Raw genomic sequence first — 16,034 nt, 5'->3', positions numbered from 1 at the left:
TGAAGGTGAAATCAGAAGCTTCACAGACAAAAAAAGGGCTAAGGGAATTTATTACCACCAAACCAGCAATGCAACAAATGATAAAGGGTCTGCTGGAAAAAAAAAAAGAAAAAAGAAAAGAAATAGAAAGCGAAGAAGAAACACAGGGGTAAAGAATAAAAATGGCGATAAACGAGTACCTATCAATAATTACTTTAAATGTAAATGAATTAAATGGCCTAATCAAAAGACATAAGGTAATGGATTGGCTAAGAAAACATGACCCCATAGGTTGTTACTCTTGAACTGAATGGCAGGAGTTGCTGGGACTCTGCAGAAGCCTTGTGCTGTGGGCATGTGCTGGCTGTGGGCCTAGCCATGGTGTGGCAGCTGTCCCAGGAGTAGGGCATCACCCTGTATGGGGGGGCCGGCATCGTGGCCGAGTTTTTATCATTTGGCATTAATAGCATTTTGAATCAGCATGGCATTTATATGTCTGAAACCTTTAATCATGTGGAGAAGTACGGATTCACCTTGCTGGACACCACTGACCCCGTACTCATGCAATACCTAAGCAATGTGGTGGAGCAGCTGAAAGACTGGCTATACAAGTGCTCAGTGCAGTACCTGATGGTGGTCATCTAAAATATTGAAGATGGGGAGGTCCTTGAGAGGTGGTAGTTTGACACTGAGTGTGACAAGAGGGTCAGAGATGAAGTCTCAGAAAGCCATCCAGGACGAGTTCCACTTGGTGTTCAGACAGATCATAGCCACAGTGACATTCCCGCCACTGTTGGAAGCTTTCTGTTCTTTTGACCTGCTGATCTATACAAACAAAGATTTGGTTGTCCCTGAAAAGTGGGAAGAGTCCAGACCCCAGTTCATTGCCAATTCTGAGCAGGTCCACCTACATTCCTTCATGATGACCATCCACAAAGTGAACAGCATGGTGGCTTATAAAATCCCTGTCAATGACTGAAGGAACTGAGACAACATGTGTGTTTCCTGAGACCAAGTTGACTAGTTTTTGTTTTATTTCATTGATTACTTTGAGATGGGGAAAACAACATTGTACTTCACTGGACTGTGCATATTATTTCATTTGTTGGTGCCTGTTTTACTTTCTATAGGGTTGACATGATTTTTATATGGTTGACACTTTTCGAAGGGAACCAGCAGATTCCATCAGCACTGGAATGCCAACTCTTTGAAGGCTGAAACTGGAGATGGAAAACCTTTCTATTCAGCTAAATGCCTTCTTAAATCAGAACTTTCAGTCAAGTAGCCTGACTTCGAGTATAGGTGAATATGGAACAGCAAAAGAAGTCTGAATATTCAGAATATTTTTTAGTTTAAAAGTAACTGATCAGCCACTGTAACAGTATTCCTAGCAGGTCCTTTTGCCATTCATTTCTTTTGAATCGTTTGCATATTGAAAAACTCACAATTTCTTGACTTTAATATATATAATTTACACTTACAGATCTGTCACCATTTCTCCTGTTTCAATTCTGCTGATACAGAACTCTTAATATCTTTTTGTGTTTTATAAAATCAAGCTTTAAATAACAATGATAAATAAAGTTACATTTGCATGTAAACAAACAAACAAATGACAAAAAGACGCACACAAAGAAAGCACAACGCATATATCTGCTGTCTACAAGAAACCTACCTCAGAAAAAAAGAAGCACATAGACTGAGGATGAAGGGATGGAAAAAGGTCTTCCCTGCAAATGTAAATGGAAAAAAAAAAGCTAGGGTAGCAATACTTATATCCAACAAATTAGATCTCAAAGTGAAGGACATAACAAGAGATGAGGAAGGCCACTTCATAATATTAAAGGGAGAAATCCAACAAGAAGAAATAACTCTGGTAAACATATACACACCCAATACAGGAGCACCCAAATACATAAAAACAAACAAACAAAAACAACTCCTGGAGAATATCAAGGAAGAGATTGACAGCCAATACAATCATAGTAGGAGACTTTAATACCCCACTATCACCATTGGACAAATCTTCTAAACAAAAAAATCAGCAAAGAAACATCAGTCCTAAATGACTCACTAGATCAGATGGAATTAATTGACATCTTCAGAACATTTCACCCCAAAGCCACAGCATATACATTCTTCTCAAGTGCACATGGATCATTTTCAAAGATAGACCATATATTGGGTCACAGGCAAAGTTTCTACAAATTCAAAAGGATAGAAATCATATCAAGCATCTTCTCAGACCATAGTGGCATAAAACTGAAAATTAATTACAATAAAAACTATAAAAGGAAATCAAACACATGAAGGTTAAACAGCATGCTATTAAATAATGACTGGGTTACCAGAGAGATCAAGGAAAAAATAAAAAACATCACGGCAACAAATGACAATGAAAACAAAACAATCCAAAATCTATGGGACACAGCAAAAGCAGCCTTGAGAGGAAAGTTCATAGCTTTATAAGCCTACCACAAAAAAACAAAACAAAACAAAAAAACAAGAAACAATGGTAATACATTACCTAACCCTACAACTCAAAAAGTTATAAAAAGGGCAACAAGAAAAGCTCAGTGTAAGCAGAAGGAAGGAAATAATAAAGATCAGAGAGGAGATAAATGACATAGAGACCAAAGGGACAATACAAAAGATCAACAAAACTAAGAGCTAGTTCTTTGAAAGGATAAACAAGATTGATGAACCTCTAATGAGGCTCACCAAGAAACAAAGAGAGAGGAACCAAATAAACAAAATCAGAAGTGAAAGAGGTGAAATAACAACAGACCCCGCCAAAACACAGAAGACTGTTAAAAAATACTGTGAACATCTCTATTCCAACAAACTGGACAACCTGGAGGAAATGGACATATCCTAGAAAAATATAACCTTCCAAAACTCAATCAGGAAGAATCTAAATAGCTCAATAGACCAGTAACTATGGTAGAAATTGAAACAATCATCAAAAAGCTTCTGGCAAACAAAAGCCCAGGACCAGATGGCTTCACAGGAAGAACTTTCAAGGAAGAACTAAAACCTATCCTCCTCAAATTATTTCAAAAAATTCCAGAGGAAGGAACACTTCCAAGCTCATTCTATGAAGCCAGCATCACCCTAATACCAAAACCAGATAAAGACAATACAATGAAAGAGAATAACAGGCCAATATCCCTCATGAACATAGATGCCAAAATCCTCAACAAAATTCTAGCAAATTGACTCCAGCAGTACATCAGAAAGATCATACACCATGACCAAGTAGGATTTATCCCAGGAATGCAAGGATGGAACAAATCCTCAAAGCAATAAATGTGATACATCACATAAACAAATTGAGAGATAAAAAATCACATAGTCATATCAATTGATGCACCCTTTTTTTTTATTAAATTTTATCCAAGTTTTTTTTAAAATATATTTTATTGATTTTGTGCAGAGAGGAAGGGAGAGAGATAGAGAGTTAGAAACATCGATGAGAGAGAGTCATCGATAAGCTGCCTCTTGCACACCCCCTACTGGGGATATGCCCGCAACCAAGGTACATGCCCTTGACCGGAATCGAACCCGGGACCTTTCAGTCCCCAAGCCGACGTTCTATCCATTGAGCCAAACCGGTCTCGGCTGATGCACCCTTTTTTGATAAAAACTCTCAACAAGGTGGGAATAGAGGGATCATACATCAACATAATAAAAGCCATATATGATAAACTCACAGCTAACATCGTACTGTACTCAATGGGCAAAATCTAAAACCATTTCCCCCTAAGAACAGGAACAAGTCAGGTGTTGGAAACTGGATCATTGTCTCACTAATAGAAAGATATAATGGGCTGGTCAACCTTGAAAGTCTGAAGCCAACACCCTGGGCCTATCTAATTGAAACAAAGGTAACTGAGGCAACTTCCCCATCAAATAATCGTGTAAATCCTTACTGATATGATAATCTGCTTATTACATGCCTAAGGGCTTTGGGTGTATCCCAAACCTGCTTAAGGGTAATGGGTGTATCCCATTGTCTCAATAAAAGGAAAGCAAGGCCAAAGCCTAGTGGTAGTCCTCCCAGTAGTGGTGGGCTCCCACCTGCCTCTCCTCCCCCCATATCGCCAAATTAAATTTCTAGTCTCTTTCATTTGTGTGAGGCCCTTCTCCAGAACCCGAACCCTGAACCGGAACTCTGAACCACACTGGATGTGAAAGGAGTTCCCATGGACAGAGATGTCTACTCTCACCACTCCTGTTTGATATAGTACTGGAAGTATTAGCCATTGCAATTAAACAAGAAGAAGAAATAAAAGGCATCCAAATTGGAAAAGAAGAAGTAAATCTGTCCTTATTTGCAGATGGCATGATACTGTACATAAAAAACCCTAAAGACTCCATCAAAAAACTAATAGACTTAATAAATTAAGGTGACCAGATATCCTGCTTTTGGTGGGGCAGTCCCAATTTTTAACAATTTGTCCCAAGTCCCATGGCATTTTTAAAAAGTCCCGATTTTTTTTTTAAAAAGAATGCATGACAAGTTAGGGAACAGCAGGAGAATTGGAAGGGAATATATGGTTTTCAGCGGCCATGTGGCTATTTAGCTAGGATATGAGTTTAATATTATTTTTGTTAATTTTATAATGTTAAACTTTAATAATAACAAATAATTGTTGAGAACTGCTTATCAAAGTTTGCATTTTAAAATAAATATATATTTTATTGATTTTTTACAGAGAGGAAGGGAGAGAGATCGAGAGCCAGAAATGTTGATGAGAGAGAAACATCGACCAGCTGCCTCCTGCACACCCCCACTGGGGATGTGCCTGCAACCAAGGTACATGCCCTTGACCAGAATCGAACCCAGGACCCTTCAGTCCGCAGACCCATGCTCTACCACTGAGCCAAACCGGTTTCGGCAAAGTTTGCATTGTTGATCAGTTGTTAGAAATGTGGAATACGAGCTGTCCTTACCAGAAACTAATGCTGCAACTGAACGCGTTTTTTCTGCGGTAAATAAAGTGTGGACATCAGAAAAATCACAATTAAGTGTTGAGACTTTGAAAGCCATTTTATGTGTGAAATATAATTTAACAAATTCTTGTGAAAAATTTCATAACCTTTTAAACAACGACAGCAATCTACTAAAAAAATTTCACTCAAATGAGAAATATGCCAAAGAATGAAATAATACTATACATATTTTTAAATTTATTATATTTATAAATTGTACTTATGTTGAAATTTTAAAAAATATATTACAATACTATTTTTGTGTTCTATGAAAAATTTTGTTGCTCCATATAGACCAAATTTTTAATAAAAAAACTCCCCTTCTCCCCTCTCCCATGGGTGAATGGTGTCCCACTTTACCAATGTTAAAATCTAGTCACCTTATAATAAATAAATTCGGCAATGTAGCAGGATACAAAATAAATGTCAATAAATTTATGGCATTTCTACATACCAATAATGAACTTACAGAAACAGAGACTAAAAAAACAATCCCATTTACCATTGCACCAAAAAAATTAAGATACCTAGGAATAAACGTAACTAAAGAGATAAAAGACCTATGTCAGAAAACTATAGGACACTGCAAAAAGAGATAAAGGAAGATGTAAACAGAAGGAAGAACATACCATGTTCATGGATTGGTGGAATCAAAACCATTAAAATGTACATCCTACCCAAAACAATCTATAGATTCAACGCACTCCCCATTAAAATACTTATGGCATATTTCACAGAACTAGAGAGAATTCTTCAAAAATTCATCTGGAATTAAAAAAGACCCCGAATAGCCACAGCAATCCTGAGAAAGAAGAATAAAGTAGGATGGATCTCAATACAAGATTTCAAAATGTATTACAAATCCACTGCCGTCAAAACAGATTGGTACTGGCACAAGAACAGATGTATAGATCAATGGAATAGAATAGAGAATCCAGATATGGACCCAAACCACTATGCTTAATTAATATTTGACAAAAGAGACATGAACATACAATGGAGTCTAGACAGTCTGTTTAATAATTGATGTTGGGAAAATTGGACAGATACATGCAAAAAAATGAAACTAGATCACCAACTTACCCATACACAAATATAAACTCAAAATGAATACATGACTTAAACATAAGACAGGAAACCATAAAAATACTAGAGTAATCCACAGGGAGCAAAATCTCAGAGATATGCCAAAAGTTCTTCACTGATACTACTCCTAGGGTAATGGAAGCTAAAGAGAAAATAAACAAATGGGACTACATCAAAATAAAAAGCTTTTGCACATTAAAAGAAACAATCAACAAAACAACAAGAATGCCCACTGTATGGAAGAACTTATTTGCAAATGTTATCACTGATAAAGGTTGAATCCCCAACATCTATAGGCAGCTTATACAACTTAAAAAAGGAAGATATATATTCCAATAAGAAAATGGGCAAATGGACCTAAATAGAATCTTTTCAAAAGAAGACAGAAGGAAGGCCAAGAGGCACATGAAAACATGCTCAAAGTCACTAATTATCAAAGAGATGCAAATCAAAACGACAATGCGGTGCCATTTCACACCTTTCAGAATGGCTATCATCAACAAAGGACAAATGTTGGCAAGAATGCAGAGAAAAAGGAACTCTCGTGCATTGCTGGTGGGAATGCAGACTGGTGCAGCCACTGTGGAGAACAGTATGGAGTTTCCTCAAAAAACTAAAAATGCAACTCCCATTTGACCCAGAGATCCCACTCCTAGGAATACATCCTAAGAAACTAAAAACACCATTCAGAGAGGGTATATGCACCCCTATGTTCATAGCACAATTTACAATAGCTAAGATTTGGAAACAGCCTAGTTGCCTGTCAGCAGATGACTGGATCAGAAAACTATGGTACATCTATACAATGGAATACTATGCTACCATAAAAAAGAAGGAACCTGGATGGAATTGGAGAACATCATGCTAAGTGAAATAAGCCAGTCAATGAAAGGAAAATACCACATGATCTCACTCATTTGTGCATAATAAAAAATATTATGAACAGATGAACAAAAAGATAGATATAGAGGCAGTAAAGCATCAAACAGACTTTCAAATTACAGCAGGAATGTTAGGGAAATGTGGGGGAGATAAGAGATCAATCGAAGGACTTATATGCATGCATATAAGAATAACCAACAGATGGAAAACATTGGGGTGTGAGGGCAAGTATGGAAGTGGGGAGGAAGGGGACAATGGTAAGATATGTATACATATAATACCTTAATAAAAAATAAAATGTTCATACTACTGAAAGTAATCTATAGATTCAATGCACTCCCCATTAAAATACCAACGGCATATTTCACAGACCTAGAGCAAATTCTCTCAAAATTCATATGGAATAAGAAATGACCCTGAATAGCCACAGCAATCCTGAGAAAGAAGAAAAAATTGAAGGGATCACAATACCAGCTATCAAGCTATATTACAAAGCCACTGTTCTCTAAATTTTCTGTGTACTGGCAAAAGAACAGACATATAAACCAATGGAACAGAACAGAGACCCAGAAATTGACCCAAGCCATTATACTCAATTAATATTTTACAAAGGAGGCAAGAGAATACAATGAAGTCAAGACAGTCTCTTCAATGATGTTGGGAAAATTTGATAGTCACATGTCAAAAAAAAAAAAAAAAAAAGAAAAAGAAAGAAAGAAGAAAAGAAAAGAAAAGAAAAAGAAACTATACTACTAACATACACCATGCACTAAAATAAACTCAAAATAGGTAAAGGACCTAATCATAAGATAGGAAACCATAAAAATCTTAGACAAAGTCATAGGCAGCAAAATAGCAAACATATGTTGTAGCAACATCTTTACCAATACAGCTACTAGGACATTGGAAACTAAGGAGAAAATAAACAAATGATACTACATCAAAATAAAAAGCTTCTGCACAGCAAAAGAAACCATCAACAAAACATCAAAAGAGCCCACTGAACGGGAGAACATATTTGCCAATGTTATATCTAATAAGAGTTTAATCTCCAAAATTTAAGGGAACTCATATAACTTAACAAAAGAAGATAAACTATGGGCATTGGGCTGAAACCGGTTTGGCTCAGTGGTAGAGCGTTGGCCTGTGGACTGAAAGGTCCCAGATTTGATTCCGGCCAAGGGCATGTACCTTGGTTTCGGGCACATCCCCAGTGAGGGATGTACAAGAGGCAGCTGATCGGTGATTCTCTCTCATCGATGTTTCTAACTTTCTATCCCTCTCTCTTCCTCTCTGTAAAAAATCAATAAAATATATTTTTAAAAAATGCGCAATGGATCTAAATAGATACTTTTCAAAAGTGGACATACAGAAGGCCAAGAGATATATGAAAACATGTTCAAAGTCACTAATTAGAGAGATGCAATTCAAAATGACAATGAGGTACCATCTCACACCTGTTAGAATGGCTATCATCAACAAATGAACAAATGACAAGTGCTGGTGAAGATGTGGAGAATGTACTGCTGGTGGAAATACAGACTGGTGCAGCCACTGTGGAAAATAGTATGGCATTTTCTTAAAATATTAAAGATGGATCTCTTGTTTGACCCAGCAATCCTACTTCTAGAAATATATCTTAGGAAATCAGAAACACCAATAAGAAAGGACATAAGCACCCCTATAGCAGCACAATTTGCAATAGTTAAGATTTCCATACATGCCCTTTTTATTAAGGTATTATATGTGTACATATCTTATCATTGCTCCCCTCCCCCCAAACCCACTTCCATAAGTGTTCATCAGCAGATGAATGGCTAGAAAACTGTGGTACATCTACACAATCTAATATGTGGTAAAAAAAAAAAAAAAAAAAAAAAAAAAAAAAAAAAAAAAAAAAAAAAAAAAAAAAAAAAAAAAAAAAGAAGGAACTTTTACCATTTGCAACAGCATGAGTGGAAGTGGAGAAGTAAGCAAAGTAAGCCAGTCAGAGAAAGATAAACATCACATGATCTCACTCATATGTGGGATATAATGATCAACATAATTTGATGAACAAAAATAGAGCCAGAGACAAATGACAGAGGAGGTAGTGGAGGGAGGGGCCGCTTTAGAGAGCATCCAAAGAACGTGTATGCATGCATATCAGCATAACCAATGGACACAGACACTGAGGTGGTGGGGGCTTACTCGGGGTGGGAATGGCTGGGGGTGGGTATCAATCAGGAAAAAAGAGACATATGTAAAACTTTAGACAATAAAAATAAATAAATAAAGATCCTGAGACACAGAAGCATCGAATAGACTGTCAAACCTCAGAGGGAAGGCAGGGATGAGTGGAAGAGGAGGGGATAAGAGATCAATCAAAGGAATTGTATGAATTCATATAAGTATAACTGGTGGACAGACAATAGGGGGGTGAGGGTATGTGTTGGGGGGCAGCAGTGTCACATAGAGGTCAATGGCGGGGTGGGGGGAAGCATATGTAATACTTTAAACAATAAAGGATTTAAATTTTTTTTAAAAAGTTCCAGATACCCGGGTTCTAGGTCTTACCTCATCACTGATTTTCTAAATCACCTCACTAGATTTGTTTCTCCATTTGGCATATGAGGTATTAGTAATGGGTTGTAACCTTGTAATTCTTCTGACCCTGTATTATGTAAAACTAATAAATCCATACCATATATCGGACAGCCCAGTATCCACTCTCCAGGGCTCTTCGCCACCATGAAGGCATCTTCCATCGAGGCAGGGAAAACCGTAATGGTGTCTTTCCTGTGATTCCGAGATAGCAGAGTTTGTCCGTGGAGATAGATGGGGTGTATATCGAACAGGTCACCCATTCCAATAAAATACCACTTGACCCTGTCCTCTGCACACATGGTGATATTGGGTAGATTTCCATACATGTATCCATTAATTGCTGAAAACAAATGTAAATGAACCTATGAAGCATGTTAGACAAGGACCATATGGTATAAATTCTATGCATTTTCTCATTACATAAACCCAGCAGTGTCAACATTGTCCTTACACATAACCTATGATAAGAGTTGATTTGTATTTCACACACACACACAAAAAGGACCATAAACATTGTGTATGATTACAAGTGGTAGCAGCACAAGGATTTAGAGGCAAGAAGAGGAAAGGGAAGCAGTGTAAGGGGAAAAGAATAGAATGAAGCAAAGTCTGAAAGAAGAGAACAAGACAAAGGTGACAGATGATAGGAGCATCTTTTCTGAAAAAGTCTGTGTACAAATACATTTTCATAACATACCTGGTCAGTTGTGTCTTTGCTCTTCCATAATATATTATTACCTTAAAATGACACCTTTTCTATATTTTTACCATCAATTTTTTTTATCAGTATCAGACTTTAGAAAACAATGCATCTATCTAACTTCACTGACTAGGAAACTTTAGAAAGTAGCAGGATTTACTAGATTCCTTGCATATCAATCAGCAGAGCCTGAGTGAAAAACTGAAACATATAATTTCAAGCAAAAAAATTTAGCAAAGGAAAATTCACTAAATAGAATCACAGAAGTTAGACTTATTCTATATAATAAAACCTAATATGCTAAGTGTTCGGCAGTCCGTTCAACCAATCAAAGCACAATATGCTAATGATATGCTAAAGCTGCTCAACTGCTTGTTATGACATGCACTGACCACCAGGGGGCAGATGCTTCAACTGGTAGGTTAGCTTGCTGTTGGGGTTCAGCTGATTAGAACTGAGTGAGACATGCTGGACATGCCCTGGAGCCCTTCTGCAGTCCCTCCCCTGGCTGGTCAACCTCCCATGTCCCTTCCCTGCCCTGATCATGCATCAGTGGGTCCCTCAGCCTGGCCTGTGCCTTCTTGTAATCTAGGACTCCTCAGGGAATGTTGGAGGGCTAGTTTTGACTTAAACCTGCAGGTCAGGCCTAGGAACCCCACTGTGCATAAATTCATGCACTGAGCCTCTGGTAGTATATTATAAATGAGAATTTTTTTTTTAATCTTACAGGACATAATATTTCTGTCTTCAAAGCTTTGATCACTAGCATTAACTTGGCCAGATTCAATATATGTATTAATATTATCATCAATATACCAACTCCTGTTTTCGTTAGTTTGAGAGAACATCAGAACATAAAACTTATTGATATATTTTTCAGTGTCTCCATCCAGTGTACCTGAAACAAATAATCATCAACAAAAATCAGCAAACTTCCTCTTTGCATAATTACTTCTGCTATAAAATAAGTTGATGATTCTATTTATTTATTTACTTATTTAATTTTAAACTTTATTGTTGAGAGTATTACAGAGTTCTTTCTCTCCCCTTCCCCGCATTAATCTCTTCCAGCCTGCTCCCGTCCCCCCACCAGGCCCTCACCATCCAATTGTCTATGTCCATGCGTTTGATGGTTCTAATGGATTGAACTTAAAATATAAGAGTAAAATTCTGCACCCTCACAGACAGAACTTTAAAGAACTACTTATGCAAGGAACAGGCATATAGCTTGTCATCTTCTCATTTTCTCCCACGCTGTTGATTCAACACTTCTTGATAGGAGAAAGGTGGCTGCAGAACTTTTGGGTGAGGAAGGCTAAAGTGAAGTTTAATGGATTGGAGTATCATCTACTGATCAAACTGCATTACTGGCCTTAACTCAGGTATTGTTCTCAAGAGAGCCATCTAGTGCTTAGAATTCAAGATGGCAACTTATTATTTTATTTTATTTTATTTTTTTTAATTTGAGAATCAAGATTAAGGCAGAAAAACGGAGCTCATTTGATAGCAAAATTCCATATTCTGGTTGACTCAATTGGCTCATGAAGTTTAAAAACTCTGTTACCTCTTTTACAAGTCAGAATTGGTCCAACAAGTCCTGAAGCCACATCTCTGACAGTGTCTACATGGGAGTGGTATATCCTTGTTACGCAGTTACTCTCATTGGGGCCAGGACCCTGCCTATTCTGTACAAACCACTTGTAAGTATACCGGCTCCCTGGCTCCAGATGGTCATCCATTTTTTTGCAGGCCAGTAGTATTATCAGGATAGAGAGCACCTAGGAAACATAATCTGCACTGTGGTCACAGTAATCACTGGAAAACACTATTCTGAATGTAACTCATACTTTCTCCATTAAGCCATAAATGTTGGTAATTTGAATTTTCAGAGTAAACTGTGTATTTCTCTCCTCTCTCCTGACTCCTGTTTCCTCAGGTCCCCTTTAGTTGGGTTCCACCTAAATGCCCAGCTTGGCCACTTTCTAGACCAAATTGTAATGAGGCAGGCAGTATATTATCAGACTATCATCACCTTTATTGATGGATTCCATAAATATTTAATGTGTACCTACTATGTCAATAGATACTGGATACAGAGTTCTAGGTTCTGGAATTGCCCTCCATTTTTTCTTCACTGCAAATAGGACTTTGGTCCCTTGACATCAAGAGGCATCCATGTGACCTCCAAGAAGACCACTGGGATCCAAAATTAGCCCTCTGCAGAGCTTACATTAATTACCCTGAACTATTATTTCAGTTCTGAATTTGGGAACTTGCTTTCCTCTCCTTAAATTCCACTTCAGATCTCCACCATTTGATGCTAGAATCCTGATAACTATGCATAAGTCTTCTTCATTCAATAGAATAATTTGATGCATGGCCAACTTCTCATTCTTTACACATCTTTTGGAACTCTCCCACTCCATTTGAACATAATATGCTATTTGTTGATTTTCTCTTTCCCTTTCCCCCAATGCCATCAGGCAGATGTGCAAGAAGAAAGATACTATCTAGAAATCAGTGATTTCTCTTGGCACTAATGTTTTCCAAGAGGCTAATCCTCATCAACTAGGAATAGGACAGAACAGTATTTCTGCCAACATTTAGCTCATGAGTGGCTCCTTCAAAAAAATTTCCTTTGGCTGAGTAAAAAGTGTGTATTCTTTCCCAGGAATTATACAAGAGTTGTCAAGATTTAAATGAGGAAGGAGACTTGACTTAAGGAGAGAACACAAAATATAGATGATGTATTACACTTGAAACCATATAATTTTATTAACCAATGTCACCCCAATAAATTCAGTAAAAAAATTTAAAATGCTCATAGCAACAACAACAACAACAACAAAAATTAAATGAAAATTTTAAAAAAGAACTATCTTGGATATAAATATTAAAGTAATCAGAAGTAAGAGTATGCAAACATCCAAAACTACTCCTAGTTCATAATGACATCCAGTTAATAATTACCTTATTTTTCCTCAAGAGTTGGGCTCATTCTCTCTATGAGCAAAAGCTCTGGTATATAATGAAAGAGTATCCACTTACCTTCATTTTCTTTAGTGTAGGTGAGTCTATGAGGATGAAAACTATACATTCTTGAAGTAAAATTTTTTACATGTACATAAACATAGTCTCCAGTCTCTGCTTTAATTATTGGACCTAAAAATCCCAACCATAATGGTTTTTTGATGAGCTTTTGAAATGTACCATCAGTATACTGGAAATATAAAGTCTTTTTATAAACACGACCTATTCTATTTGGGCCACGTTGTAGGTATATCTTGGACTCTCTGTAAAAAAAAGAAATAAACAAAAAAAGAGAGAATGTTAGCAAATTTTGACTATAAAGAAACAGTTGAATCAAGTGAAACTAGAAGAAAGAAGCTTTATAGCCTAATTTTGATAGAGAAAACAGACACCAAAGAAAATATGAAGGGCATAAAAAAAGGTATTGCAGCCAAAGAGAATGTTGAAATGCCTGGTGAAGAGACCAGTTTAGAGCATTTTAAAGTACTGTATAAATTGGCTCTATTCTAAATGCAAAGGTAGCAAGTAATAAATGTGGGGTTTGGTTTAGAATATATGCATGCTTATAAGCAAAATCAATGTACACAGACAGTACAGTGGGGAGAGCTTGTGCTTGGGGGAGGAGGCAGTGAGTGAGGTCAATGGGGGGAAAAGGAGACTCATGTAAAACTTTAAACAATAAAGTTAAAAAAAGACTTACCAAATTCTTTGTACTGAACTACAAAAGAGCTTCTCACTCCACTTTGAGGTTACTTTAGCTCACAAACATTTAGGATTATTTATACATTTAGATACACTTGTGGAATTGTTAGTAGAATTGGGATATTTTGGCAACAAACAGAATATCCATATTCCACAAGTAACCTCTAAACCCCCCCTTCCTATTATCTAAAGAGAGAAGTCAAGAAGATATCTGCAATTTTACAATCTATGGCATACACTTCAATATTATAAAGAAGAGCATGGTTTTACATCTTGAGCACTACTTGAACAAAACAGCTGATAAAAACAGAATAAGACATGTTCCCAAAGTAATGTAATACAGGGGCAAGGGTGGCAATAATCCCTGGTAGGAGCGACATCTGATTTATATTATCTGTCTTCCATGCCATTCTTATACTAAAAACAGAAAGGAAGTAGTTAGATAGTGGTTCAAATGTACCCTTAAAGAGTCAATAATGGGAAAGTCTTCATCAGCATTTTATCAATGAATAACAGTTAGCAACTTTTGCTTCTGATAGTAGGATAGTAGCTTTTTCAACACAAAGGTATTACTTACTCATCCTCTGAAAAAGGCTTCCCATTCAGCATATTTTTACCAGTAGGAGCATAGTTCCATGTAGTTTCATTAATTGCTATATAGTAGTGCCTATCTTTTGCCCAACCCAGAGAATTAATAACAACCAGAAAGGTCAGTGATAAAAGGAACTTCATTTTTAAACCCTGATCCTGGAGAGACTAACTGAATGATGCTTGCCTTCCTTTTATAATCCAGACTTTCTACCTTATTGGTACTATTTACATAACTTAAGATTGCAAAAGAACTCATCATGTGCTTCAACTACACATATCTGTCAATTTCATTCCAAATACATTTAATTTTCATTAGTCACACAGGTTAAATGCTACAAAATCCATAAAGAATACTGGGATTTTGGCCAGGTGTACACTTCCAGTTTAGAGCATTTTAAAGTACTGTGTAAATTGGCTCTATTCAAATCATCCATCATCCCCTGACAATTATTATCTATTTCTAGATTGTAGGAATTGTCTCCAGTCTAGTCTCCAGCCTTCATTTTCTTACTGTTCATAGTTGTCATTCTTAAATTCTTCTTTAATCATTAAAACTTATTACCCAAATGATCATTTAAATTCCTTGTCATTTAGGACTTTCTTTAAATTATTTTCAAATTTCTTAACATCTAAAACTATCCATAATCTAGTTCCCAATCTGATATTCCAAGTTTGTCTCCATAGCTCACTTATAGGATCCCTTCCCTTTGGGAAGTTGTCTTACTAAGGACACAGCCTGGAATGGGAGAGAATACAAGAGCACTGGAAACCAACACAGCTCTGGGTTTCAATCTCAATTCTGCCTCTCACTTTTATATTATCTGTCTTCCATGCCATTCTTATACTAAAAACAGAAAGGAAGTAGTTAGATAGTGGTTCAAATATGCCCCTAAAGGGTCAATCATGGGAAAGTCTTCATCAGCATTTTATCAATGAGTAACAGCAACTTTTGCTTCTGTTAGTAGGATAGCAGCTTTTTACTTACTCATCCTCTGAAAAAGGCTTCCCATTCAGCATATTTTTACCAGTGTGTGATTGTGGAACTCAAATTCTCAATTTAAAAAGTGATAATAATATTACCAACTTAGGAAGCTGTAAAAATTAAGGAGACAACACATATTTAGAGGTACTTGGAGATACATAAGGAGCCCAGTGTACAGCCAGCATTTCATAAGTGCTACTTATCCCTTTCCCTCCATTGTTAGAGAAGGCTTTGTGACACTCTGGAAGTTTTGACCTCTGTGGAGTTTAGCAACTGTTGTTTATAAAAATAACCTTATAGTCTCATTATTTGTGGGTTTTTCCCTTTGGTGAATTTAAAAAAGCTGGGTAAACAGCCTGCTGCTTTGGCAGATTTTCATGTCACCAACAGCTTTTGGAAGGGATTCAGAAAAATTAGGCCTGGAGGGATGTGGATGTGTGAAGAAACTGCCTACTGGAGAACCTCACACCTCGGCACCCTTGGGAAATAGCTGAAATAGTT

General features: G+C 36.8%; 1 protein-coding gene and 1 pseudogene across 1 annotated transcript in view; one reads left to right on the top strand and one right to left on the bottom strand.

The window, feature by feature from the left end:
* Positions 1-14,730, bottom strand: part of LOC118722860 (ceruloplasmin-like) — an 82,623-nt gene extending 67,893 nt beyond the window's left edge. The window contains 6 exon segments of the mRNA XM_036444932.2: positions 9,626-9,868; positions 10,956-11,126; positions 11,793-11,970; positions 11,972-12,006; positions 13,277-13,521; positions 14,538-14,730. Of these exon segments, the coding sequence (XP_036300825.1) occupies positions 9,626-9,868; positions 10,956-11,126; positions 11,793-11,970; positions 11,972-12,006; positions 13,277-13,521; positions 14,538-14,692 (1,027 nt within the window). The 5' untranslated portion in view covers positions 14,693-14,730.
* LOC118722866 lies at positions 358-958 on the top strand (annotated as a pseudogene).
* Positions 14,731-16,034: the final 1,304 nt, after the last annotated feature.

This window comes from Pipistrellus kuhlii, unplaced genomic scaffold (assembly GCF_014108245.1).
Source record: "Pipistrellus kuhlii isolate mPipKuh1 unplaced genomic scaffold, mPipKuh1.p scaffold_m20_p_2, whole genome shotgun sequence".
NCBI classification, from domain to species: domain Eukaryota; kingdom Metazoa; phylum Chordata; class Mammalia; order Chiroptera; family Vespertilionidae; genus Pipistrellus; species Pipistrellus kuhlii.
This window is presented reverse-complemented; position numbering and strand designations above follow the sequence as displayed.